We start from the raw sequence: 25947 nt of genomic DNA on the forward strand, positions 1-25947 counted from the left end.
TAGAATTCTCAGCCACGTATGTAATAGCTCTTTGGAGCAGGGTGTTTTCCCTGATAGACTGAAATATGCCATTGTAAAACCATTGCATAAAAAGGGGGATATGTCGGATGTCAACAACTACCGTCCAATCTCTCTTCTGACAGCTCTATCAAAAATTTTTGAGAAAGTAATGTATTCAAGAGTAGCCTCCCATATTTGTAAAAATAAAGTACTAACAAAATGTCAGTTTGGTTTTCAGAAAGGCTTTTCAACAGAAAATGCTATATATGCTTTCACTGATCAAATATTAAATGCTCTGAATAACCGGACATCACCCATTGGTATTTTTTGTGATCTCTCAAAGGCCTTTGATTGTGTAAATCATGGAATTCTTTTAGATAAGCTAAATCATTATGGTTTGAGTGGGGCAGTGCACAAATGGTTTAATTCATACTTAACTGGAAGAATGCAGAAAGTTGAAATAAGTGGTTCGTGTAATGTTAAAACAGCTGATTCCTCAAACTGGGGTGCTATCAAGCACGGGGTCCCACAGGGTTCTGTCTTAGGTCCTTTACTGTTCTTGATATACATTAATGACTTACCATTCCACATTGATGAAGATGCAAAGTTAGTTCTTTTTGCTGATGATACAAGTATAGTAATAACATCCAAAAACCAAGAACTAAGTGATGTAATTGTAAATGATGTTTTTCACAAAATTATTAAGTGGTTCTCAGCAAACGGACTCTCTTTAAATTTTGATAAAACACAGTATATACAGTTCTGTACAGTAAATGGCACAACTCCAGTAATAAATATAGAATTTGAACAGAAGTCTGTAGCTAAGGTAGAATTTTCAAAATTTCTAGGTGTGTCCATTGATGAGAGGTTAAACTGGAAGCAACACATTGAAGGTCTGCTGAAACGTCTGAGTTCAGCTACGTATGCTATTAGGGTTATTGCAAATTTTGGTGATAAGAATCTCAGTAAATTAGCTTACTATGCCTACTTTCATTCACTGCTTTCGTATGGCATCATATTCTGGGGTAATTCATCGTTGAGTAGAAAAGTATTCATTGCACAAAAACGTGTAATCAGAATAATTGCTGGAGCCCACCCACGGTCATCCTGCAGACATCTATTTAAGGATCTAGGGATCCTCACAGTAACCTCACAGTATATATATTCCCTTATGAAATTTGTTGATAATAATCCAACCCAATTCAAAAGTAATAGCAGTGTGCATACCTATAACACCAGGAGAAAGGATGATCTTCACTATGCAGGGTTAAATCTGACTTTGGCACAGAAAGGGGTAAATTATGCTGCCACAAAAGTCTTTGGGCACCTACCAAACAGCATCAAAAGCCTGACAGATAGCCAACTAACATTTAAAAATAAATTAAAAGAATTTCTAGATGACAACTCCTTCTACTCATTGGCTGAATTTTTAGATATAAAGTAAGTAAAAAAAAAAAAAAAAAAAAAAAAAAAAAAAAAAAAAAAAAAAAAAAAAAAACTTAATCATTAGTGTCATGCAATATTTTGTGTAATGTAATTTCTTGTACAGACATCTTTTATTAACCTGACACGTTCCACATCATTACGAAGTGTCGTATTCATGATCTATGGAACAAGTATTAATCTAATCTCTAATCTAATCTCACTAGAAGGAAAGAACAGCTTCTTTGTTCATATTTGGAAATAATGTTAACAATCACTACACACAACGCTGCACATGAAACGCTAGATTCACAATGGCTCCTTATTGTTATGGCACACAATACTTTTACGTAGCTGAGGCTGGTAATGAGTATAAACATTCTGGTGTGGCGCGAAGTAGGCTGACTTTCATCAGAGAGAGGCCAAGTTACAGTAGGAGACTTACAGTATGCAATCTGTATGCAGTTTAATTAAATGTACTGCACTGAAGATCTCTCCAAAACATGACTTTTTCCTATGATGTCTTGTAAAAAGCAGCCAAGAAATTTCACTTTGGCAGATAAAGCCGTTGCCGGTTGATGACTCATCTAGACATCAGCTTTTAAACAATAACCAGACAGTTATTTTAAGGTTATATGTGTGTCTCAGCCGTAAGAATAATAATCATGATCCAATTTCCACATTAAATAACTATCAGCTACCAATATCAATGCCTTCAGATTTATAAGATTTTTATGTGGTAACAGAAAAAATTTCACTAGTTTTGTAAAAATGTCAATTTCATGTTGTCATAAAATCTGCTGATTTTGTGATATTTGTCACGTTATCATTTACATGAAATTTTCCTGTCCCTAAGTACAGGGTGATATTTCACAGCAGACTGAAGCACCTATTCTGAGTAACGTACACTATCTTCTCACTATTTTTAATTACAATTTGGGAAATCTGATATTACTTTTCATCCTGTAGGATGGCAGGTCAAATGCTCTACAAACCTACATCCAACACAATAAGCAGAAATAGGGAACAAATATTTAAAACATGAAAGGTTATCATAGAATTTGTGCAATGCATCTACTCTATAACCAAATATAATACACACAAATAATACAAGTTTTAAGTCACAAAAGAATCATTTCACTCAGACCGTATGTGCATTCTGTACTGATATTTTGCGACAAAATATATTCACAGTGATACAAAATGCACTCACCTAAAGCCAAACATAATTTCATCATGACGTAAATGTGCATCATCATCAACAGAGAGCACAGCCTCTGTTTCAATTGCGTCATATGGAAGAAAACGGTTGTTCAAACTGTTGCGGCTTGCTTTCACTACCTATAAAAAGTGCAGAATTATGTTATAATGCAGATGACAAATATCAGAACTACATGTTCTTTTAATCTTATGATATCAAAGGAAGGAAATTCACTATGTCCTTTACAAAGGAACCACCTTGTCATTTGCCTTGAGTGATTTAGGGAATTATGGAAAACTAAATCTGGGTAGGCAAGCAGAGATTTGAATCACTATCATCTCAAACATGTATCTTACATCATACTAGTGTGCCATCTCACTTGATAATTAAGATATAATTAACTGCAAAATGCCTGTCAACCTAAAACCTGCTATTACAAACTAAAACTGAATTAAAAATGAAACTGTGGAGAGTAGTATATAATGACAAATCGACTGGGAGAAAAGATAGAGGGAGAAGTAATATAGCAACAAAATAAATATAATCATGAAAAAGTGCCGGTGAACAAACAACTCCAAAAACTAAATTATGAGTTGTTGTGCCCAACGTAGGAACAAATTTATGAAAAGCTATTGGGTTTCCAGCTGGGGAGCAATGTTGAAACCCTGAATGTTTCAATGAATGTCAGAAATCAGTGGGTAAAGTGCTGAGGTACTGCAAATTTTCTCTGATTTACCGTATTTACTTGAATCTAAGCTGCACTCGAATCTAAGCCGCACCTGAAAAATGAGACTCGAAAAAAAAGGAAAAAAAAAATTTTCCCGAATTTAAGCCACACCTGAAATTTGAGACTCGAAATTCAAGGGGAGAGGGAAGTTTTAGACTGCACCTCCAAATCGAAACAAAGTTGGTCCATTGTAACATGAGACACAATTTAGATCAAATGGATGAAGGTACAGCTACAGTAGTTTGGTTGGAGTTGTAAGCTTAACAGTTAAGCTTCACCAGGTAGCCATTGCTATGGGTCAGGCACTCCACCTGTATTTATATGGGTACCCTTCCTTCTCCACGTGCTTTGTCTGGTTTGAATGGATTGCTTATTTTGATTTGATCTGATAAGTGCTGTTCTCTGTTATAGGTGTTTTCATCACTCTAAGCTGAAAATACATTATTGTACTGTGTCATGCATTGTTTGTCGCATTCGGATAATTAGTGTTTATGACCTGTCGCTGCTTGCAGCATGGCTTGCTTTTGTGCGAGCTATCACAGCGTACAATAAAAAAAAAAGAGAGGAATTGTCTCATTAGCGAAACAATGGAAAGAGACTGCTATTTGTTGCTACTTCCACTGCTGTTTTCTTTGATAATGATTAACAAGAACCAAATAATAGACTGCGTATGATAGAAGATGTTCTGAACGAGAGTTTAGCGAAAAATTTTCTCCATTTGAAAATCTTTGCAGACGCCTCTTTAGTACATTACATTCCGCACAGAAATTAGAGTCATCTTAGATTTAAAAATCTAGTCAGTTATCGTGCTTCATTTCTGACTGTATCAGTATTCAGCATAAGAATAATATGAATATAAACATGACATGATATGATATGATATGTATATTCTTCCGCATTTGCTGTTGTCTCACTCTAGTTTCGTAGTTTATTAGGTAGACAGGATTTAAACGAGACAGCAGCAAACACTAAACAATACATGGCATAATGTTTACATTTGTATTATTCTTATGGTGAAGAGAAAACTGCATGTGATTCACGATTCACAAAAGTTCCTATTAGCATACATATCTTGTCACTGGTAGGAAAAAATTCAGAACATAGAGTTGGTCATATTGACATACATCCCAAACAGTCTTGCCAGTCAGATTTTCGTAGTAGATTTTTAGTGATATGTTCAAATGCAGAGTGTGTTGTTGTTGTCATCTTCAGTCCGTAGACAGGTTTGATGCTGTTCTCCACGCTTTTCTATCCTGTGCAACACTTATAAAATAAGAATGAAAATAACTTAGAAATCAAACGCTGAAATTTAAAACAAAATTTTATTAGGTTTGTAATACATCTTATAAAAAATGTTTAAAATCTCAGTCATGATTCTGAATCACTATCACTCTATTCTTTGTTGCTTATTTCTTCATACAGAGTATCGTCCTCCATACCATCTAGTGCATTGGATATCGAACATTTTTTAAATGCTTGTTGCACAGTTTGATTTGGAACACACTTACATGCAACATAAATCCATTGACACACTTGCAACAAACTTGTGCGTTTTACACGTCCTGTTGGTGTCAGTTAACTGTCACTTTTCGAAAGCCAGTCTGTGTACATGCATTTAAGCTCGCCCTTAAATGGTTTATTCAAACAGACGTCAAGTGGTTGCAGAATTGAAGTCATCTCGCCTGGCATTACTGCCAAGTTTGTTTTGCTTTCCTCTAATTTTCGTTTTACTGCAGGTGTTGTATGGCCTGTGTACGTATCTAATACCAACAGACTCCGTAAACCGAGCATTGCCAGGACGAGAATTTCACACACGCCCAATCCATTCCAACACCATGTCCTCCGAAAACCACCCAGTTTCGTTTGCTCGTACAATTACAGTTTTTAGAAACACTTCTGATTTCGGTAAAGTCTTTCGCTTGACAACTATGAATTGGGGTAATTTATGTCCCTCTGCTGTGCAAGCAAGCATGACGGACATCCGCTGTTTTTCACCCCCTGGTGTAAAAACACTTAAGTCTTTCTTTGCTTTGGCGTCAACCGTATAATTTGATGGCATGTCAAAATATATGGGAGTTTGGTCAGCATTTCCTATCGGACCACGAAGGTATTGCTTTTCTGTACACCACCTAATTATGAAGCACTGAAATTCCACAAGTTTTTCTTCATAATTTTTTGGCAGCTTCTGTGCAACTGAAGTTTGCCTCTGAAGAGAAAAACCCCAGCACTTCATAAACAGATCAGTCCTGCTGCAACAGGCCTTAAAATTTTCGATTTCTTGCTCTCCAGAAATTTCATGTGACTTAATTTTTAAAATTTTGGCGCTCACAGCGAGGAATTTCTGGCGCTGTTCCTTAACAAATTCATTGAAAATCACTTCTAGTGCATGATATCGGCTACACTTTGCCCCACTAAATACTTTTCTGCTACTTGATCATTCAAATAATTTGTCTCTCTGCAGTCGCCATCGCCGACATTGCTCTCATCAATCTCGTATTGCAAACCTGCAGCACAATTAGAACTTTGTTCCACAAAAGAAATAACTCCCCTCTTGAATTTGGCACTAAAATGAAAGTTCTTCACAAAATTCCATGAAGCAATGTGTGCCACTACGTGAAATGTTAATGAGACCCAGCATATTAACTCGTGCAACAAATCCTAAAACCTTGTGCATTGTTGGTATTTTTGTGTAAAGAAATTTATTTTTGTTGCTATGAATATTTGAAAGGCTGCTACACTTGAAGATGTAGAATACAGAATTTCTATTTACTTCGTTGGACAATGTATGAAAATGCAGTAGTCCAAACTCGGGGCGGAGAAAAAAGCTGATCTTCTAGCGTCTTTTTAAATTTTTTTTTACTGACGCAGAGGTTTTGGCGCTAGTATTTATCTTTGTGGCTGCAAAGCATGTCTCTATATACGACAGCAGAAGTTAGTTGTGGTGGCACCTATCAACATTTTTCAGAACTTCCACTTACTTTTCACCCGATTCTAAGTCACAGGCAGTTTTTTGGACAGCAAAAATCGGAACAAAGTGTGGCTTAGATTCGAGTAAATATGGTACATGCAAAGGGTGGAACAGCAACAGTCCGTATATAACAAACATTCTACAAAAATTAAACTCTAGGGGGTAAACAACAAGCAACAATTACGAAAAACAAAAATTACTCTGCAGTCCACAAGAAATGACATAAACCCATATATAAGGAATCACAAAACTGATATAGCTTCCCAGCTTCAATAACCACAAGCATCTACAGCATAACCCCCCTTTTACGTTCCTGGAATTAATGTTTTCCCACTGTTTACGACGTTTTTTACTGTTCCCATCAAATTACCTATGTCCACAATGTTAATTTGCATCCAATTTTGTGTCAACATATTTATAATTTTCTCGCGATTTACACATTACAAAAAAATGTTCATGGAGAAAAATATGAAGCTGGCATGGTGTTGGCCATCCAGTAGTGTTTATAAATAGTATGTGGTCAAGTTTCTTTGCACCAGAGTGCTTTACACAGCAGATTTGAACCGGTAAACGTGTAACAATTGCAACAATTCATGCCATATCTTCTGCTGCTGCCAAGCTCTACTTGGCATCATGGCTGATGGAAGTAACTAGGTTCGTATGACTAAATATATTATGACCAATCACAGCAACTGTTTCCAAATTGTCTCTACAGCACAACGCATTTTTGTGATCGTTATTATAATTGTGTCAACTTTGTCGAAACATATTTAGCGCATTTTGGCATTTGGCCACATGTAGCGCTAGTTGACACCATCATTTACTTTTGCGTTGCTCAAATTATTGCGCACGTTACACAAGTTTTTCATGCTGAACAAAACATGTTTCAAGAATTTATTCTCGTTGTCAGGTGCAGTATTTATGTATGTCTTTTTGTTTGCGATGTTACACAAACAATGTGAGTGATAGTTTGCGAGTGTGTGGTTTTCTATGTAACTGAGGAGTCACAGTACCTGATCACCTCAAAAAGACATCTACAGGAAAGACGCAGATCAACACATCCAAATCCAGTACAAAATACTTATTTGCATATTTGCTCCTGACAACAGAAAAAATTCTCGAAATACGCTGTGCTATGCACGAAAAAATACATAAGTAATGCAGTATTTCAGTATTTAAATAACAAATGACAGTTGCAGGCTTTCAAAAACATCAATTATGACATATGAAATTGAGTCAAATGTTCCTGCTTCCCAGACAGTTATCAGTTCCAGTTACATCAGTGGTTTTTACTAGATAATAAACAAGTCCCTGACAAATCGATAATTTTTTTGACGTCTCTTGAAAAGTGTAAAAGTGGGGTTTCACTGTATGTTGCAGTTACTATTGTTTTGGTGTCCCACATGCTCAGAAATGAGTGGCTTATTTAGCCACAGGTTAGAAGGGGTCACCAACTTGCGTAGTCATCTGGTTAGTCTTCTTATGGTGGAGAAGGAAGTATAGCTCGCTATGTGCTGTGAAATTGTTAATGAGCCTTGAATGCTGGACTTTTGCCTAGGCTGGGTGTGGGGTATCACTTGACATGTGGATATAAATATCATTAAGTCTGACTTAATTTCATTAAATATTTCTTGGAATATTTAACTTTTTCAGAAATTTTAAAGCTGTTGCAAACAGACTGCTGCAACCTTGAAATCTGCAGACGTTAAGTTTTAGGACTACTTATGAAAGTGGTTCTTGTAATGATTTTGTTCTATCTTTCTAACAGATTAAAGACTGTGTCATAAGTCAGAAGTCATCTAATCTGAATGGAGACAGGGAGTTTACAGAAAAACATAATGAGAAGTATAGTTCATGATAATATATTTTCAACCAAAAAATGGGCTGGGACCTAAATACGAGCAGTGTTGAGGAGAGTTCAAGGGGAATTTCCACCAGCACCCAAGTCTGTTTGATATGGGATAACTAAGACGACCAACATTTCATCATGGTTTTAAGGGAGATGACTAACATTTGATTATAATTTTAATGGTGGTTTAAGGGAGATTTAGTCACAATAAATTTAAACTGCACAGCTGTATAGCATTTTCTTGAAACGAGTAAAAACTGAGATAGTACAAAAAAAGTTAAAAATTAAAAAAAAAAAACTGGCATACTTTTCTTGCTGGCAAAATGTGTCATGAGGCAACTGAGAAATGACAACAAATGAGTTTAAACATGAATGTGACTATAATCTAAATTTATGGGTCCTTGGTACTTCTGTGTCTTGCTTATATCATAACTGCTGATCGTTACGAGGTGAGCGCAACCGTGTATTGCCAGTACTGGCAGAGAACTAAGTAAACATTCCCCTATCTTATATCACTCTTTTGTGGCTCCTCGCATTCCCTTGAAACAAACCATCTTCTTTCTGTAGAAGTACGAACAGAAAAGACTAGATGTTGACAATAGTGTCAATTATTATATGAACACTTTTAGAAATCTGTCAGTCAGCGAATTTGGGCTATCGACAGAACTTCCCACGATTAATATTTATAGTAGTGATCACTAACGAAACATATGGAACAAACAGGTGGTCAATTAGTGGGCCGGGAGCATTTTTTAAAAGAGAGAGAGAGAGAGAGAGAGAGAGAGAGAGAGAGAGAGAGAGAGAGAGAGAGAGAGAGCTAGCTTTAATATGGGAGATCCCAGGAAATATGAGAGTGTTGGTCACCCTTGGAATAACTGAATGTACACAGTCTCTCTCCTAAAAGTCACCAGATGTATTTCCTCTGGGTTTTTGGCAGATATTTGCAATTTGTAGATGGGAGTCAGCCCAAACACTGCTCGTCACATTTCATGTGATGTATACTGTCAACAGAATGCATTGGTTTATTTTTTGTTACAAACAAAATAATTTTTAAAGTGGAATTTAATGTGCCCTATCAACAGAGCAGCCCCAGATTAATCTAGTATGATACTCAGTTTATTGACAGGTATTAACAGTGTCAGTAAACCATGAAGAATAACCAGTTGGCAAGAGAGCAACTGAATAGTGCTGCTGCAGGGTGGTAGCAGACCGTGTGGCTTGCAAGTTGCTCCTTGAGTATTTTACTACCCCTGTTAGTACATATTGATAAAACAAATATCACAATAGATTAATTTGGAGCTTATCTGTCGAATGGGCATGGAAAAATCTGCTTCAAAAATAGTTTTTCTTTTATAGTGGGAAACAAACCGATGCTTTCCATTGACAATAGGCATCACATGAAAGACATATAAACAGTATATGTTTGGGGTGATTCCAGCTACACACTGCAGGAAACAAAACTGCAAATATCTGCCAAACACCATAGAACATGCACCGACAATTCTCAGGAGAGACACCTGGTATACATGCACACTGAAAATTTGGCACTTCTCAGATATTTGGCTGAGTTTCCTACTGAAGAAAAGACTATCACACTAAGATTGACATGACTGTTCAAGATGGTAAGCATGTATGCATGGGTACATAAGACCATACATGAATCTCCTTGTAAAGCATCTGGGTGAGGAAGGGAGTGCTGTGTTTCATTGTATGAAAAGTTCTGGTTGAGATTTACAAATTACTTAGAAATAAGGGAGACAACTCACTGAGAGGCAGAAGCATTGCGTCATTGACAGGTACACATGGCAAAAAATAGAGTACTTGGCTATCATTTGGAATGCACTACCTTTTTCAAGCTTGTAGAAAAAACGTGTGCGTACACACACACACACACACACACACACACACACACACACACACACACACACACACACACACACACACACCAACTTTGGGGGGGGGGGGGGGGGGGGGGGGGGAGCGAGTTACCTTGAGTTTAGGCCAGGAAGGATGTACTGTAATAATAGTTCCCACCTGTATAGCTCAGAAAAGCTGGTAGTGGTGGGGAGCCTGTACAGCCTGGCCACCCATGGTAGATGCATCTGCAGTGGATGAAAAGTCCCTTGCCCAGTATGCTGAAGGCCTCACAAAGGTCTTCACAGACAGGCAATATCCTCCAGACCTGATTCACATACAGATCTCCCATGCCATATCCTCACACACACCTGATCCTCACACTCATCCTATGAACCAACCACAAAGAAGTGCCCCACTTGTCACCCAATACCATGCTGCACTGGAATGACTGAGCCATGTCCTCCATCAAGGCTTTGATTATCTATAATCATGCCCTGAAATGAGAGACATCCTACCCAAGATACTTTCAATCCCTCCCAAAATAGTGTTCCACCACCCACCCAACCTCCACAACATCCTAGTCCATCCCTATGCCCCTCCCACCCCCAATCGCCTGCCACAGGGGTCATACCCAGGTGCAATGCTTGCCCAACCCATCCACCCAGCACCAACTACACCCGTTCTGCCACAGGCTTATCCTACACCATCAGAGGTCTTGCCATGTGTGGAAGCAGCCATGTTATATACCAGCTCTGCTACAGTCACTGTACAGCGTTTTACATTGGTTTGAAAACCAACCAGCTGTCAACTAGAATGAATGGCCACTGCCAAACTGTTGCCGAAACAAGGTGGACCACCCAATGGCGCAACAAGCAACAGAACACAACATGAGATTTCAATGGCTGTTTCACAACCCGTGACATCTTGATCCTCCCCACCAACACCAAATTTCCTGAGCTGCACAGATGGGAGTTATCATTACAGCACATCCTTCACTCCAACAATCTTCCTGGTCTAAACCTAAGGTAACTCACTTCCCATCCCTCAATCAATAGTGTGTGTGTGTGTGTGTGTGTGTGTGTGTGTGTGTGTGTGTGTGTGTGTGTGTGTGTGTGTGGCCTACTTTTAACAAAGGCCTTGTTGGCCAAAAGCTCATTTTGTGACAGTCTTTTTGTTGTGTCTATCAGCGACTCAGCTTCTCAATCCTGATTTTTCCATTGGTCTATTTGACAGAGGCAGCCACATAGGCTGAACTGAATAATTCACTGAGAGACTTCGGTCTTTTTAGAATTTATGAAAACTATTATGGTACATGTTAAATAAAAAGAAAGCCTTTGTTCCTGAACATCTTTCTTGTGGTTCATGAAGGGAAAAGAAGGGATCTTCTCATATTTTCACAAAGAATTTGACCTAATTTTTCATAGTAGCAATGCTGGATTGTTAGGTAAATTTAACATACAGTTTGATGTGAATGAGTGGAGATTTTTCATTGATTTGTCAAAAAAAATCTCAAAGCAGTGTTTCTCCATTATAACAACAAGTATGTGTCAATATCTGCACGTAATACTGTGAATATGAAAAAATGTAATGAGAACTTAGCTTTCATTTGTGCAAAACTAAAATACTGTGATCACATATATGACTATGTGCTGAAAAGTAATGGTGCTATATGTAAGTTGAAGATGAAGGTGGGGAGAAAGGAAAGGGATTACTGATGTCAGCTGCATTGGGCTCAAATGGCTCCGAGCACTATGGGACTTTGCAGTTGCATTGGGACATGTCTGGAAGAGAAGAGGGGGGAAAAACCAGATACAACACATTCATATAATCATTGAAAAGTAATGCCTCCAATTTTTTTTGGTGAAAACTCTTGAATCTTTTTAAATAAAACAAATGTTATGAACATTTTACATCTTTATTGTTCATGTCTACATATTTATTTTTCAACTAAGCTATCCTGGCAATGAACATGTTTCTCCCATCAAAAGACCAGTTCATTGATATTGTCACGATGTACTGTCTGACTTTGTTGAAGGTGCCACAACCTCACTTCTGCATGCACAACTTCATCACTATCAAAGTGAAATCCTCGAAGGCTTTCTTTAAATTTTGGAAAGAGATGAAAATCAAATCAATTGTTGCATATGTCACAGTACTCGTGTGTCGGCTAGCATTGTCATGAGAAAGAACAGGGTGCTCCATGTACGAACAAACTTTTTGAATTCATGATTCCATTTTTTTGAGGGATTCCAGCATGGTGCTTCTCACACACTGACATAGTTACATTACATGCTACAGTTTTGAGTTGTCTTGCAGCAGAGGGTTGCAACTTGCATCAGCAAAGTGGGAAAGTCAACTGAGTAATATGCACAGCATGCAATACCTCAACCAATACTGAAAACAGATTAAAACATTCACAGGCATTACTTTTCAGCAGGTTGTTCATACGTTGCAATCTGAAAGTTGTTTGCTTATTTCCTGAACGACACAGAGTTTACACAAAAGACCACTAGTTTTTATGTGAATGGGACAACCACGATAGAGGTTTAAACAGGAATGGCATTCCTGACTGAATAGAGCTACACCTACATACATCCTCCACAAGCCACCGTATGAAAAGAACATCGCCTTCCTTCCAAGGACTCCCATTTGAGTTCCCAAAGCATCTCCGCAACACTTGCGCTTTACTCAAACCTACTGGCAACAAACCTAGCAGACTATCTCTGAACTGCTTTGATGTCTTCCTTTAATCTGACCCGTTGAGGATTCCAAACACTAGAGCAGTACTAAAGACTAGTTTGCACCAGGGTCCTATATATGGTCTCCTTTACAGATGAACCACACTTTTCTAAAATTATCCCAATAATCTGAAGTACACCATTTGCCTTCCCTGCTACAATCCTCACATGCCTATTCCATTTACTTACTTTGTTACTTTATGCCCAGATATTTAAATGACGTGACGGTATTAAGCAGGATACTACTAATGTTGTATCCGAACATTACAGGTTTGTTTTTCCTACTCACCCACATTAATTTACATTTTTCTACATTTAGTGCCAGGTGTCATCATCACACCAACTAGAAATTTCGTCCACGCCATCTTGCATCGTCCCACAGTCACTCATGTTTGACACCTTCCCATACACCATAGCATCATCAGAAAACGACCACACATTGCTGCCCGCACTGTCCACTACATCATTTATGTACACAGAAAATAACAGTGGTCTTATCACGCTTTCCTGGGGCACTCCTGACAATACTCTAGTCTCTGGTGAACGCTCGCCATTGGGAACAACATACTGGGTTCTATAACTTAATAAGACCTCAAGCCAACTACATATCTGGGAGCCTATTTTGTATCCTTGTACCTTCATCAGCAGCCAGCAATGGAGTAACATGTCAAATGTTTTTCGGATATCTAGCAATATGGAATCTGTCTATTACCCTTCATCCATAGTAAGCAATATATCACATGAGAACAGAGTGAGCTGTGTTTCACAAGAGTGACGCTTTCTAAAACCTTGTTAATTCATGTACATAAGCTTTGCAGTCTCTAGGACACTTATCACATTTCAATTCAGAATGTGTTCTAGAATTCTGCAGCAATCTGATGTTAAGGGCATTAGTTCTTTTACACTGCTTACAGGAGTCAACTGCATCTTTTTGCAGTATTTGGGACTTTGCACTGGGTGAGAGATTCACGATTATGCAAGATAAGTAAGGGGCCAATGCCGCAGACTACTCTTTGTAAAAAGTATTGGATTACTGAGAACCTGGCAGCAATAATACAGTTCACAAAAATTTGATAGACTCGAGGACAGTCTACCTGCAGAGGATAATATAGTCACTGTTTAAACATTTGCTTTAAAAACCACGAAAGAGCAATGTATACATGAAAGAGATATAAGAACACTGGAAGATTTCAAATTAATTATAAAATGTTAAGACCCAGATCTCAAAGCCAGGTTTTAAACTGTAGGACATTTTCAAGAGCAGGTGAAGACTCTGACCACAATCTACTCATTATGAAAGACAGGTTAAAACTGCAGAAATTGCAAAAAAGTAGTAATTTAAGGAGATGGGATGTGGGTAAATTGAAAGAACCGCTGTTTTTAAAAGTTACAGATGGAGCATCAGGCAATGTTGAACTGAAACCGTGTGTGTGTGTGTGTGTGTGTGTCTATATATATAAATAAAATAGAAAGAAACTTCCACATGGGAAAAATATATTAAAAACAAAGATTCCAAGACTTACCAAGCGGGAAAGCGCCGGCAGACAGGCACATGAACAAAACACACACACAGAATTGCTAGCTTTCGCAACCGATGGTTCCCTCTCCTTCCTGAAGAAGCAACCATCGGTTGCGAAAGCTAGCAATTCTGTGTGTGTGTTTGTGTGTTTTGTTCATGTGCCTGTCTGCCGGCGCTTTCCCGCTTGGTAAGTCTTGGAATCTTTGTTTTTAATGTGTGTGTGTGTGTGTGTGTGTGTGTGTGTGCGTGTGTGTGTGTGTGTGTGTGTGTGTGTGTGTATCAAGTGTGTGAAATCTTATGGGACTTAACTGCTATGGTCATCAGTCCCTAAGCTTACACACTACTTGACCTAAAACATCCTAAGGACAAACACACACACCCATGCCCGAGGGAGTACTCGAACCTCCACCGGGACCAGCCGCACAGGAAGAATTAAGAGGACAGGGGAAGGCAAAAGGCAGAAAGTATATTTAGAAAGGTTATACAAGGGAACTGAAAATGAGCACAATATTACAAAAAGTGAAGAGGAAGTACACAAATACCTAAGTGGAAACGATGCACCTGGAGTAGATGACATTCCCTTAGAATTACTGACATTCTTGGGAGAGTCAGGCATCACAAAACTCTTCCACCTGACGTGCACAATACACGAGATGATCAAAATAGCATTACACTTCAAGCAGTGAACTATATGTGGGCATCTAAGAGCTCTTATTGTATTAATGGATTCAGTATTGTGTTACTTATTGCTCCTGAATATATTTTGTAGGACCACGGCATTGTGCTGTATGCACTTTATTGCTGACACTCACAAATAATGTGGTACATATAACCATCTGAAGTAGGGCACTAAGTGCCTGAAACTGGTAAAGAAATTAAATTTCTTTTATCCAACTGGCTGCTTATTATTTCATTATAGAATGTAGTAAGTACTTCAATTTCCAAAGAAGGCAGGTATGAATATTACTGAACCATCAGTTTAACAAGTCATGGTCGTGAAATATTGACACTAATTATTTACAGAAGAATGGAAAAACTGGTAGAAGTTGACCTCAGGGAAAGATCAATTTGGGTTTACACATGTGGCAATCTTGGCCCTATGACTTATTTTAGACAAAAGGTTAAGGGAAGGAAAACCTACACTCCTGGAAATTGAAATAAGAACACCGTGAATTCATTGTCCCAGGAAGGGGAAACTTTATTGACACATTCCTGGGGTCAGATACATCACATGATCACACTGACAGAACCACAGGCACATAGACACAGGCAACAGAGCATTCACAATGTCGGCACTAGTACAGTGTATATCCAACTTTCGCAGCAATGCAGGCTGCTATTCTCCCATGGAGACGATCGTAGAGTGCTGGATGTAGTCCTGTGGAACGGCTTGCCATGCCATTTCCACCTGGCGCCTCAGTTGGACCAGCGTTCGTGCTGGACGTGCAGACCGCGTGAGACGACGCTTCATCCAGTCCCAAACATGCTCAATGGGGGACAGATCCGGAGATCTTGCTGGCTAGGGTAGTTGACTTACACCTTCTAGAGCACGTTGGGTGGCACGGGATATATGCGGACGTGCATTGTCCTGTTGGAACAGCAAGTTCCCTTGCCGGTCTAGGAATGGTAGAACGATGGGTTCGATGACGGTTTGGATGTACCGTGCACTATTCAGTGTCCCCTCGACAATCACCAGAGATGGACGGCCAGTGTAGGAGATCGCTCCCCACACCATGATGCCGGGTGTTGGCCCTGTGTGCCTCGGTTGTATGCAGTCCTGATTGTGGCGCTCACCTGCACGGCGCCAAACACGCATACGACCATCATTGGCACCAAGGCAGAAGCGACTCTCATCGCTGAAGACGACACGTCTCCATTCGTCCCTCCATTCACGCCTGTCGCGACACCACTGGAGGCGGGCTGCACGATGTTGGGGCATGAGCGGAAGACGGCCTAACGGTGTGCGGGACCGTAGCCCAGCTTCATGGAGACGGTTGCGAATGGTCTTCGCTGATACCCCAGGAGCAACAGTGTCCCTAATTTGCTGGGAAGTGGCGGTGCGGTCCCCTATGGTACTGCGTAGGATCCTACGGTCTTGGCGTGCATCCGTGCATCGCTGCGGTCCGGTCCAAGGTCGACGGGCACGTGCACCTTCCGCCGACCACTGACAACAACATCGATGTACTGTGGAGACCTCACGCCCCACGTGTTGAGCAATTCGGCGGTACGTCCACCCGGCCTCCCGCATGCCCACTATACGCCGTCGCTCAAAGTCCGTCAACTGCACATACAGTTCACATCCACGCTGTCGCGGCATGCTACCAGTGTTAAAGACTGCGATGGAGCTCCGTATGCCACGGCAAACTGGCTGACACTGACGGCGGCGGTGCACAAATGCTGCGCAGCTAGCGCCATTCGAAGGCCAACACCACAGTTCCTGGTGTGTCCGCTCTGCCGTGCGTGTGATCATTGCTTGTACAGCCCTCTCGCAGTGTCCGGAGCAAGTATGGTGGGTCTGACACACCGGTGTCAATGTGTTCTTTTTTCCATTTCCAGGAGTGTACATTTACTGCTTTTGCATATTTGGAGGCAGCTTTTGCAACATCAACTAGAATGCACTCTTTGACATTCTGAAGGTAGCAGTGATAAAACACAGAGAGCAAAAGGTTATACACAACTTTAACAGAAACCAGAAGACAGTTACAAGAGTCAAAGGACGTGAGAGGGGAGCAATAGTTGAGGGAGTGAGACAGTATTGTACCCTATCCCTGATATTCAGTCTCTACAATGAGCAAGAGTCAACGAACATGAGGAGAAATTTGAAATGGGAATTAAACATCAGTAAGAAGAAATAACAACAGTGTGGTTTGCCAGTGACATTGTAATTTTGTCAGAGGCGCCAAAGGACTTGAAAGATCAGTTGGACTGAATAGACAGTGTCTTGAAATGAGGATAGAAGATGAACATAAACAGAAGTAAAACAAAGGGAACTGAATATAATCAAATCAAATCAGTTGAGAGAATTAGTGAAACATGCTTGTAGGCATGACATCCACTCTGTAATCAAGAAATGGTTACACCCAACCATTATTGATGTTTTAATTGAATAAAACCAAACATTCACCACCACAAAAAATCCATTTCAATAGATTTATACAACAGTACTAGTTTTAAAAAAATATTGATGCAGCAGGTACTGGTACCATGCACAAATGCAATATTTGAGCTGTTTTATTTCTGAAGTATCATTATACTGAAGAGATGAGATGATTTGGTATATTTACATCACTCAAACCTCTTCAAGAAAGACACAATGTTGAGTCATAATTACATCCAAGTAGTTGCATTTATGAAAATGCTTTTAGAAGGCAACATTCTGTGCTGTACTAGGATGGACAATAATGCACACCTGATTTACTGTTGCACTCCTGTCACATGTGTTAGAAAGTACTGAACAACAGTAAAATTAAATAAAACATGTACAAACATCACTATACTGAACATAACACAATCAGGATAGTATACATAAATACAGTGTGGTCTAATAAGTAGCATCATTACCTAAGAACGAGTAATAAATTTATCATCAACATACATGAACAGGAACACCAATATCAGGCCAGCGTAAGTCTTCCAACGGTGGCTTTGGAGAATTCCAAACAACCACCACCTTATGAAGATATGGTAAGCCATAAAGTCTACTGAGGGAGTTGATAAGCACCTGAAATGTAAATACTTCGTTTAATCATAGTAATTACAAAATACAAGAAATGTGTTTTAAAAAGTTAAAGCAACAATAGTACCAGTAAGACATGTTCTAACATGAAACCGTACACACATAGGGGGAGTGAAAATATGGAAAATAAATCAACACAACAGAGATTTTCTACGAGAAAACTATTTTGACCTGAGCTAATGCTGGCAGATCTTTCTAGCTCGGTTCAAAGTGGATAACATTACTGTTTGCATGATATAAACTGATTCCTGTAAACAAATTGTAGTGTGTCTCTTCAGCCACCATCTGAATTCTTTGTAGTAAGATGGAGCTTGTATTCTTGATTAGTAAGCTTGTGTCATCAGCCATCATTAAGGTTTATAATCACCTTTTAAGGACCCAGTAATAGTACCTGGGAGACACACATAATATGTTCTTCCATTCTGAAGTTACTTTCATTCCTGAGACACAGTCTGACAACTTAACACTCTGCCTTCTGTTATGAATATGAGAGTCCATCCATGCAAGAGGGATGCCATTAATGCCATAATATTTTAGTATGGTACATAGAATTTCAAGTGCTTGTCTCAAAAGAGAAGGAACATACAGCATTTCATTAGCAATATGCACAAATATGCTTTTAGGCATAAATTTCTGCCCTACACCAAATAATAAGGAATTACTTCAGATTTTATGATACAAAGAGCTGAACTTCAAGATGAATAAAGAGACTCTCAAAACTATATTCTATTTACAAGATTTGGTTGTATGACATGCCTTATTAAACAAATCTGATCACCTGTTAGCAGCAAAGCACATTTGGAAAGAGAGAATGAGACTCAGATATTTATGATAAAATTTAATAATTAGAAACTACTGTGACCATGATTCATTTAAAGAAAAAGTGAATTCTCATACATTACCCTGGGAATAAATTTTATCAAGTTAGAGTATGTAAGGGATATGTCAAATGAAAGAGGTGAGTAGTGGTTAATGATTACTAGACATTTAACACAGTACAGTTCTTCACTTCTTAGAATACCACAGCTATGTCAGTCTCTCTTCTTGCTTGTGAATACACAAGTGGGGGTCACTGAACCTTTCTACTTTTATTTAATTATTAACAAACTGAAATGTTAATTAACAAATACTGAATCATAATGTTTTATGAAATTATATTTTATATTTGATGTTTCACATTTTGTGCCAAATTTTAATACAGTGTAAATACCAGTACTCTTATTTTCATACAATTGGTAATTAAAAATAAAAATATTTTATTTTTATTAAAAAATTATGATTCTATATTTGTTAATAATTAAATACAAGAAAGAAGCTTCCTATTAGTGAGAATCAAAACAAAGACTTCACAATTACAAGATTTGTACGTTACACATTCAGCTACCAGTGACTTAATATGCTCGAAACATTTTATATTTATGAGTGCTTTGAAATCTTCTAATCTTTCACAGGCTCAACAGAAGTGGAATATAAATAGGTACAGAGCTAGGAATAATGGGGAAACACACTAGACTAACTTAACCAAGCTCAGCATCTTCAAAAATGAAGATTCAACATAGCCAAAAGAACAATTATTGAATGAAAGACTTATGCAGTGCCAGTTGTGTAGTTTATCCCCTGTAGCACTCTCCTCATAGTCTTCAGTTAGTTTCTTCCTATTGCACATGTTAGCATCTCCTTTATTCTTATCATACCATTCCGTTGAAATCACAAGAAGTGATGCTACATGTTCATATATGCACTATCTTTGAATATTTCCACATATTCAAGAAACTGTTTGCCAACTGCACAACTGATTATTATAGGTCATGGTGAATTACAAATAAGTATGACTGAAGCAAACTTAAACACATCTGTCAGACACAGGATGAGGTTAAGCAAACTTATACAAATCTGTCAGACACAGGATGAGATTCATACGTGCTTACCTGTTCCCTTTCATATGTCAGCATCACAATTGTAAACTGCTCTCTTGGTACATTTCCACCTAAGCTTTCAGAGAATTCTTTTCCTGCACCTCCAACTCCCTTACCAATAGGACGGAAGCCAACACCAGATCCTGTATAAAAGAAAGTACACTGATTTTTTCTGCCTATCATCCTTCATAATAATAATAATAATAATAATAATAATAATATCTATCATTACCATCATCATCATTTTAAACTTCATTTGTCATCTACGAGACTCGCAACCATTCACAATTGACACACAGTGAATTGTGGAAGGTTAAAAATTAATTTAATGACACATTTTAGTACATCATCATCAGACACAGAATGAAGAACAAAAACAAACCTCATAAAAGTGGGCACACAAGATACTGAAAATATAGCTCTCATATATATGGAGCCAGTTGCTACCTGGTTTTGGGTGGCTTGTTCCTATGCTTCATTCTATGTCTGATGATGCATCCAAATGTGTCAAAAAATTAATTTGTGACCAAGAACTTCCACAGTTCATTTTGTGCCATCTTCATTGGTCTCTGACAAAATCATAAGTTGGAGATATTTTATATCTGTAGTGAAACCACCCGATGTTACTGTAGACGGTAATGATGCCACTACACAGATGGTATTGGTCATCATCAAAAGCATAATAAGCCAGTCCAGGTCTGGCCTGAGTCAGGGTGGTGCGATACACCAAGTGCGTGGTGAGGGTGCTATCAGTGCAGCTTTGGTGTTTATAGTGCGGACTATTTGTCATCTGTAGAACTTCAATATAGCATGGACTAGCCTTTACTTGGGAATACCGATTTCAGATAGCTTCCACTCCTCTGGAAGTTTTCATATGGTCAAATTAATTGAGGAGAGATCCCACTAGTTTCAAGTGTAACTATGGAGGAACAACAACTACTAATGAAAACTACACAGGATTATCAGCAGCTGACAACAGCTATATTACGGGCAGTGCAAGTATTAGCAAGTATAGCAAGAGTATCTTCCATTCCACCAATGTTTACGGCCAATTCAGAGAACAACATGAGGAGTGGAAAACTTATCACCATTGACTGAAATCATATTTTTCGGCTTGTCAGATTTCCAACTGTGAAAGACAATACACCATTTTCTTATCAGGCAACCCCAAACTATATCATGTAATTGAAATTGTACATCTCGGGAATGTTTACAAGAAACTTTAAAAACAGGTGCGGCCATGCGCACCCATCCTATTGCAATGTTAGGAGCAGTTGTGGATGAGCCAGGTGTGCTTTGACAGCTGAGGAGGCTGTTGGCCAAGCAGGTAGGGTCCAGTAACTGCATTAGTCTCATGCTGTCATCAATAGGTGGCGACACCCTTTTAGGCAATGAATGGAAGATGCTCTGATTATTGAATTTTAGACTGCAAGTCAGATAGACAATGTTTCTGACATCATGGTCTATCAAACCCAGCCATTTGTTTGTAACGAGGAAGGGTAACTGAAATAGCTGACTCAAATAGTCAGAAAAGATATCAAGTAAGACTGAATCTATTAAAAACTGAATCCAACTTTTTAAGTACTAAGTAGACAAAATTAGGAATAGACAACTGTTGTTATTTTTAATTTTTTATTGATAACCTAACAATGCAAAGTAACACTGACATGCACAAAACCATTATTTGTAATCAAACTATTTAATTTACAGATAAACTAAGAAGAGTATTAAAAACCTGAGGAAATTTACGTGCAAATTAATGCATAATACATGTATATAACATTAAATTTATAGTTGTAAGTATGTTTCAGAATTTTGAAGTGTGTTCATTTGACTCATGTTGATCTGAGTGTTTAAAAAGGATCTAAAATAACAGCATCCATTTTCATATGGGGCTGCTTTTTGCACTAGTACATCAGTCGAGGTTGATGACTGGAGCAGATAGGACATATGTGCATCTGCGGGTGCCTCGCGAGTGAATCAAAGAATATTTCTACATGTTTGGTTGTAGACTTGTGATTTTCACGTATGTAAAAGCTGAAATATTAAATATTTTCAACTTAATTTTGCATCAGGGGAACTGGTTGCAATGTCAACAGTGAAAACTCTGAAATATTTTCACATGTAGTCTTTGAATATTTCACACTAGGCAATCTAGTAGAAACTGTAAAAAATTGTCTGCATTTAATTTTGAGAGAAATCTGCACTCAGAATTTAGTTAGTTCACAATTACAGAACTTTAGCTTTAGATTTGTGCTAAAATAACTTTACACATTTTTCATAAGTTTTCTTAAGTTAATGTGAACTTTTGATACTGTTCCATTTATTTAAGCCCTCAGTCAGACGGTATTTTGCAGTAATGAACAATTACTAATTGTAATAAGTGGTACTTTATTTTTTAATACACTCAAGTTTGTTAGAACTTAAAATGTTGTGAGTGGTGAACATTATTTCACTGCAAATTCCTGCCTGCATGTATATATTGAACTTGTGACTGAATTTCTTTCGAGTTAATGTGACAAAAAGACTAGAGCACTCGTGAATCTAGAGGAACTTGAATTGTCCAGACTGTTTTCTTTTTCTTCCATTAAAAAAGTATTATCACAGTCACATTAGAATTTTGATAGAGGCAGGAGTGGCCTAATCAGCCTCTCATAGATTTGGCTGCCAACGTATAGGGATTAAGTAAGAATTGCCAATTATAATGTGGATAAAATTACACACAGTCTCTAATCCGGAATTTTATAGTACATTACCCCTGACTGGGACATGAGGGACTGCATACTGAGGAAATCAGATCCATCTCTGATGGAAGTAATGTGAATGGCTCATGCCTATGAAATTGTCTGCATAGCTCAGAGATCGTTTACGATGGGGGAAGATGTTGCAGCAGTTGGCTTTGCAGCACCAGCTATCCAAGTCATCAGGTCACGTCTGCTGGGTTCCCAAGTGCTCCAGAGTCCACACAGTCTCATAAACAACCACATCTGTGCCAACACACCATGACAGTGGCAGCACTGCTGCCTGACTGCAAACAATGTTTGCTTCACCAGAGAAGCAGTGGATACCAAAGGTGTGGTAATAGGGGACATTTGCAAAACAGGTAAACTGTAGCAGTTCCAATACAGATACGTCCCAACCTATAAATGTGTACCAAGTGATTGGAGAACTCTGCCGAAGTCCAGATCTCTCACAACACTATCTAGTAACTGCACTCAAGATATGTTCATACGAAAATAACCTGTGAAATTATTTATGGACGTCATTGTTACTGTGTCCTTGCTAAAGCAATCTACTTACTTAACCCTTAGCCCAAAACATTGGTCTCTCAGACCCCTCGTTTATTTTAAATATTGAGTGTGGTAGCGCTGCAAAAAAGCGCGGCTTCACTTTCCCAGTACCTTCACCACAATACTTTCTGCATGTAAAGCAGCAGTCAACAATCAGTTTTACTTTGTCAGTGAAGACATACAGCATATTATTTAGAGGAGTGCACAAAGTTGTGTGCCTGAGACACCGCATGTTTCGTATTATGTACAAGAATTTGGTAGGTCCAATAGACCGCACGTTTCTAATTAAAACATATTCTGCTTTCAGTGGCTGTTATTTTATAGGGTCTTCTTCTATGCGAGAATTTATGTCATATTTCAGGTACAACATGGATTGACTTTCTAAGAAGAGCAACATACCTGCAGCTAATCAAGATTTGGAAGCTTGGATGCAAGCGCAGTTAAAGGATTTAGATGACACGGAAAATGGGATCGATCACGGCACATTTGATGATTCTGATGATGATCCATATTTTGTGATAGGTGACAGTCACCACACCATGAAACAGAGAGTGATACTAGAGAAGAAAATGTTTAATACCTCACTGCAAACACAGTACTTTTATGGTATATTTTCCAATGGGAAGGTTCTGAACCTGTTAGAACGAGAAGAACACCAGAGCACAACATTCTGAAATGAGGAATGCTTGGCCTAACATCCAAAAGTTGAAGTTTGGGACAAAGTCTTACTAAGTCTCAAATATGAGAGAATTTATTTGATGACAACATGATAGATGAAATAGTTTTACATACAAACATTAAACTGAATACAATAAGGGCAATGTTTCAGGAAACAACTAATCTGTCCAATTAAAGAGATACTGACAATGTTAAAATCAAAGCTTTGATAGGACTTCTAATGATGACATCAACATTCAGATCATCTCATGAAGTTATCTTGTGTCTTTTCGAAAAGGATCGGACCGGTCGTCCTATATTTGTGGTGATAATGTCGGCAAAGCACTTTGAAATGCTTCAAAGCAGCGCGAGGCTTGACGATGTGACTACCACAGTTGAAAGAAAGAAGTCAAATCACGCAGCTGCAAATCAAAGATTTTTGAGAAATTCATTTTCAGCAATTATACTGTGTTAAAGGCAACGTTACAGTGAATCAAATGTTAATACCATTCAGGGAAAAATGTCCTTTCTGCATTTATATGCCTAGCAAACCAGCCAAATCTAGAACTCATTCGTGAGCTAAGCAAGAGGACTAACATACATAGGAACGGTCAGAAAAAACAAACGCGAAATTTCCCAAGAGTTTTTGGCTTACAAAATTAGGCCAGTTGGGTCAGTATTATATGGATTCACTGAGAATACAACATTGGTTACATTTGTTCCTCAGAGAAACAAGGCAGTAATTCTACCATAAAAAATAAGCCAGAAATTGATTGTTACTACAATACAATGAAATATGGAGTAGATTTGCTCGACATGAAATGTGCCAATTATTTGACAAACAGACTTACAAGGCGGTGGCCAATGGCAGTCTTTTACACACTTGTAAACATCAGTTGCCTGAACAGTTTTGTTCTTTATTTGTGCTACAGAGGAAACCCCATGCTAACTCGTTTCAAATTCACCAAAGGTCTGGCCATGGAGCTGATAGAGTGACATCTGGAAATTCAAAATTTACCATGAAATATCAAGGAAATGATCCACTAAGTTCTGGGAGACACTCAGCAATCAAGTGAACGCATACTAAGTATTAGAATGAACAAAAGGAAGATGTGTATGAAGTGCCCTGCATCCAACAAGAGGAAAATGGCGTATAAGTGCATCTAATGTGGTCACCCAGTTTCCCTGGAATGCAGCAGAAAGATGCATGTCGACTGTGCAAAAGATACGTGATTTATTATTTCAGTTCAGTTGATTATCTTTTTTTACATTTTCTGCAATATTTTATTTATATTTAGGAATACATTGTCTGGTATAATAGTGGTTAAAATCACATGAACTCTGACACTGCATGACTGCACATACTTGTGATATTTCGAGTTTATTTTACATAATTTAAACAACAAAGAGTTTATATGGGCTGAAAAGTATTAAATTTACTTATAACATGAATTAACTGGCTATTTACTTTATTTCTGTCAATTTATGTGGAGTTCTGTGATATAAAATATTGGGTGGTCTGAGAGACATGTTTCTAGTTACGCACATTTCAGAGATGTTACGGGTTAAGTGTCAAGTTTACAGTCGATACCTCTCACACAACTTTGGGCCTATGGACATCATAACGCACCCTTTCTAGGAAAGTTTTCAGTTCCACTCACTCACAATGAAGTTATCCATATAATAAATTTTCTTGTAGTAGCTGGCCCTGATGATGATGTTTTTGGAATACTCTCTTTCCACACTTTTGGCCATATGGCTCATGGAAAAATGCATGCCATGCAATCCGGAGAGCCTTGCACTGCTTTAACGACGCACCAAAGAAGAAGTCTTAATGCCTATTCCACACAGCCACCAGGCCCCTCCACTGTTAACAGCATGCAAACCCAACTGCTCCGCAAGACAATGTGGTGACTTCACAAAGTGACTACAAACATACAAGCTAAAGTGGAATTGTGTCCTTTACTGACTCCAGTGGACTCTTTGCAAAAGTAGAACATGTCACCTCATTCACTAACCTCACAGATGCATACTTTCAACAGATGCATACTTTCAACTTCCCTTGGA

General features: G+C 38.4%; 1 protein-coding gene across 2 annotated transcripts in view; it reads right to left on the minus strand.

Moving 5' to 3' along the window:
• LOC126335121 (exostosin-3) overlaps positions 1–25947 on the minus strand; it is a 163527-nt gene that overhangs the window by 31616 nt on the left and 105964 nt on the right. For both annotated transcript variants that reach the window (XM_049998075.1, XM_049998076.1), the window contains exons 9-11: positions 19946–20076; positions 17877–18002; positions 2636–2763 (exon numbers count right to left, since the gene is read on the minus strand). In XM_049998075.1, the coding sequence (XP_049854032.1) occupies positions 2636–2763; positions 17877–18002; positions 19946–20076 (385 nt within the window). The remainder of the gene's footprint in view (positions 1–2635; positions 2764–17876; positions 18003–19945; positions 20077–25947) is intronic.

Source organism: Schistocerca gregaria, chromosome 2 (assembly GCF_023897955.1).
Source record: "Schistocerca gregaria isolate iqSchGreg1 chromosome 2, iqSchGreg1.2, whole genome shotgun sequence".
In the NCBI taxonomy this organism is placed as follows: domain Eukaryota; kingdom Metazoa; phylum Arthropoda; class Insecta; order Orthoptera; family Acrididae; genus Schistocerca; species Schistocerca gregaria.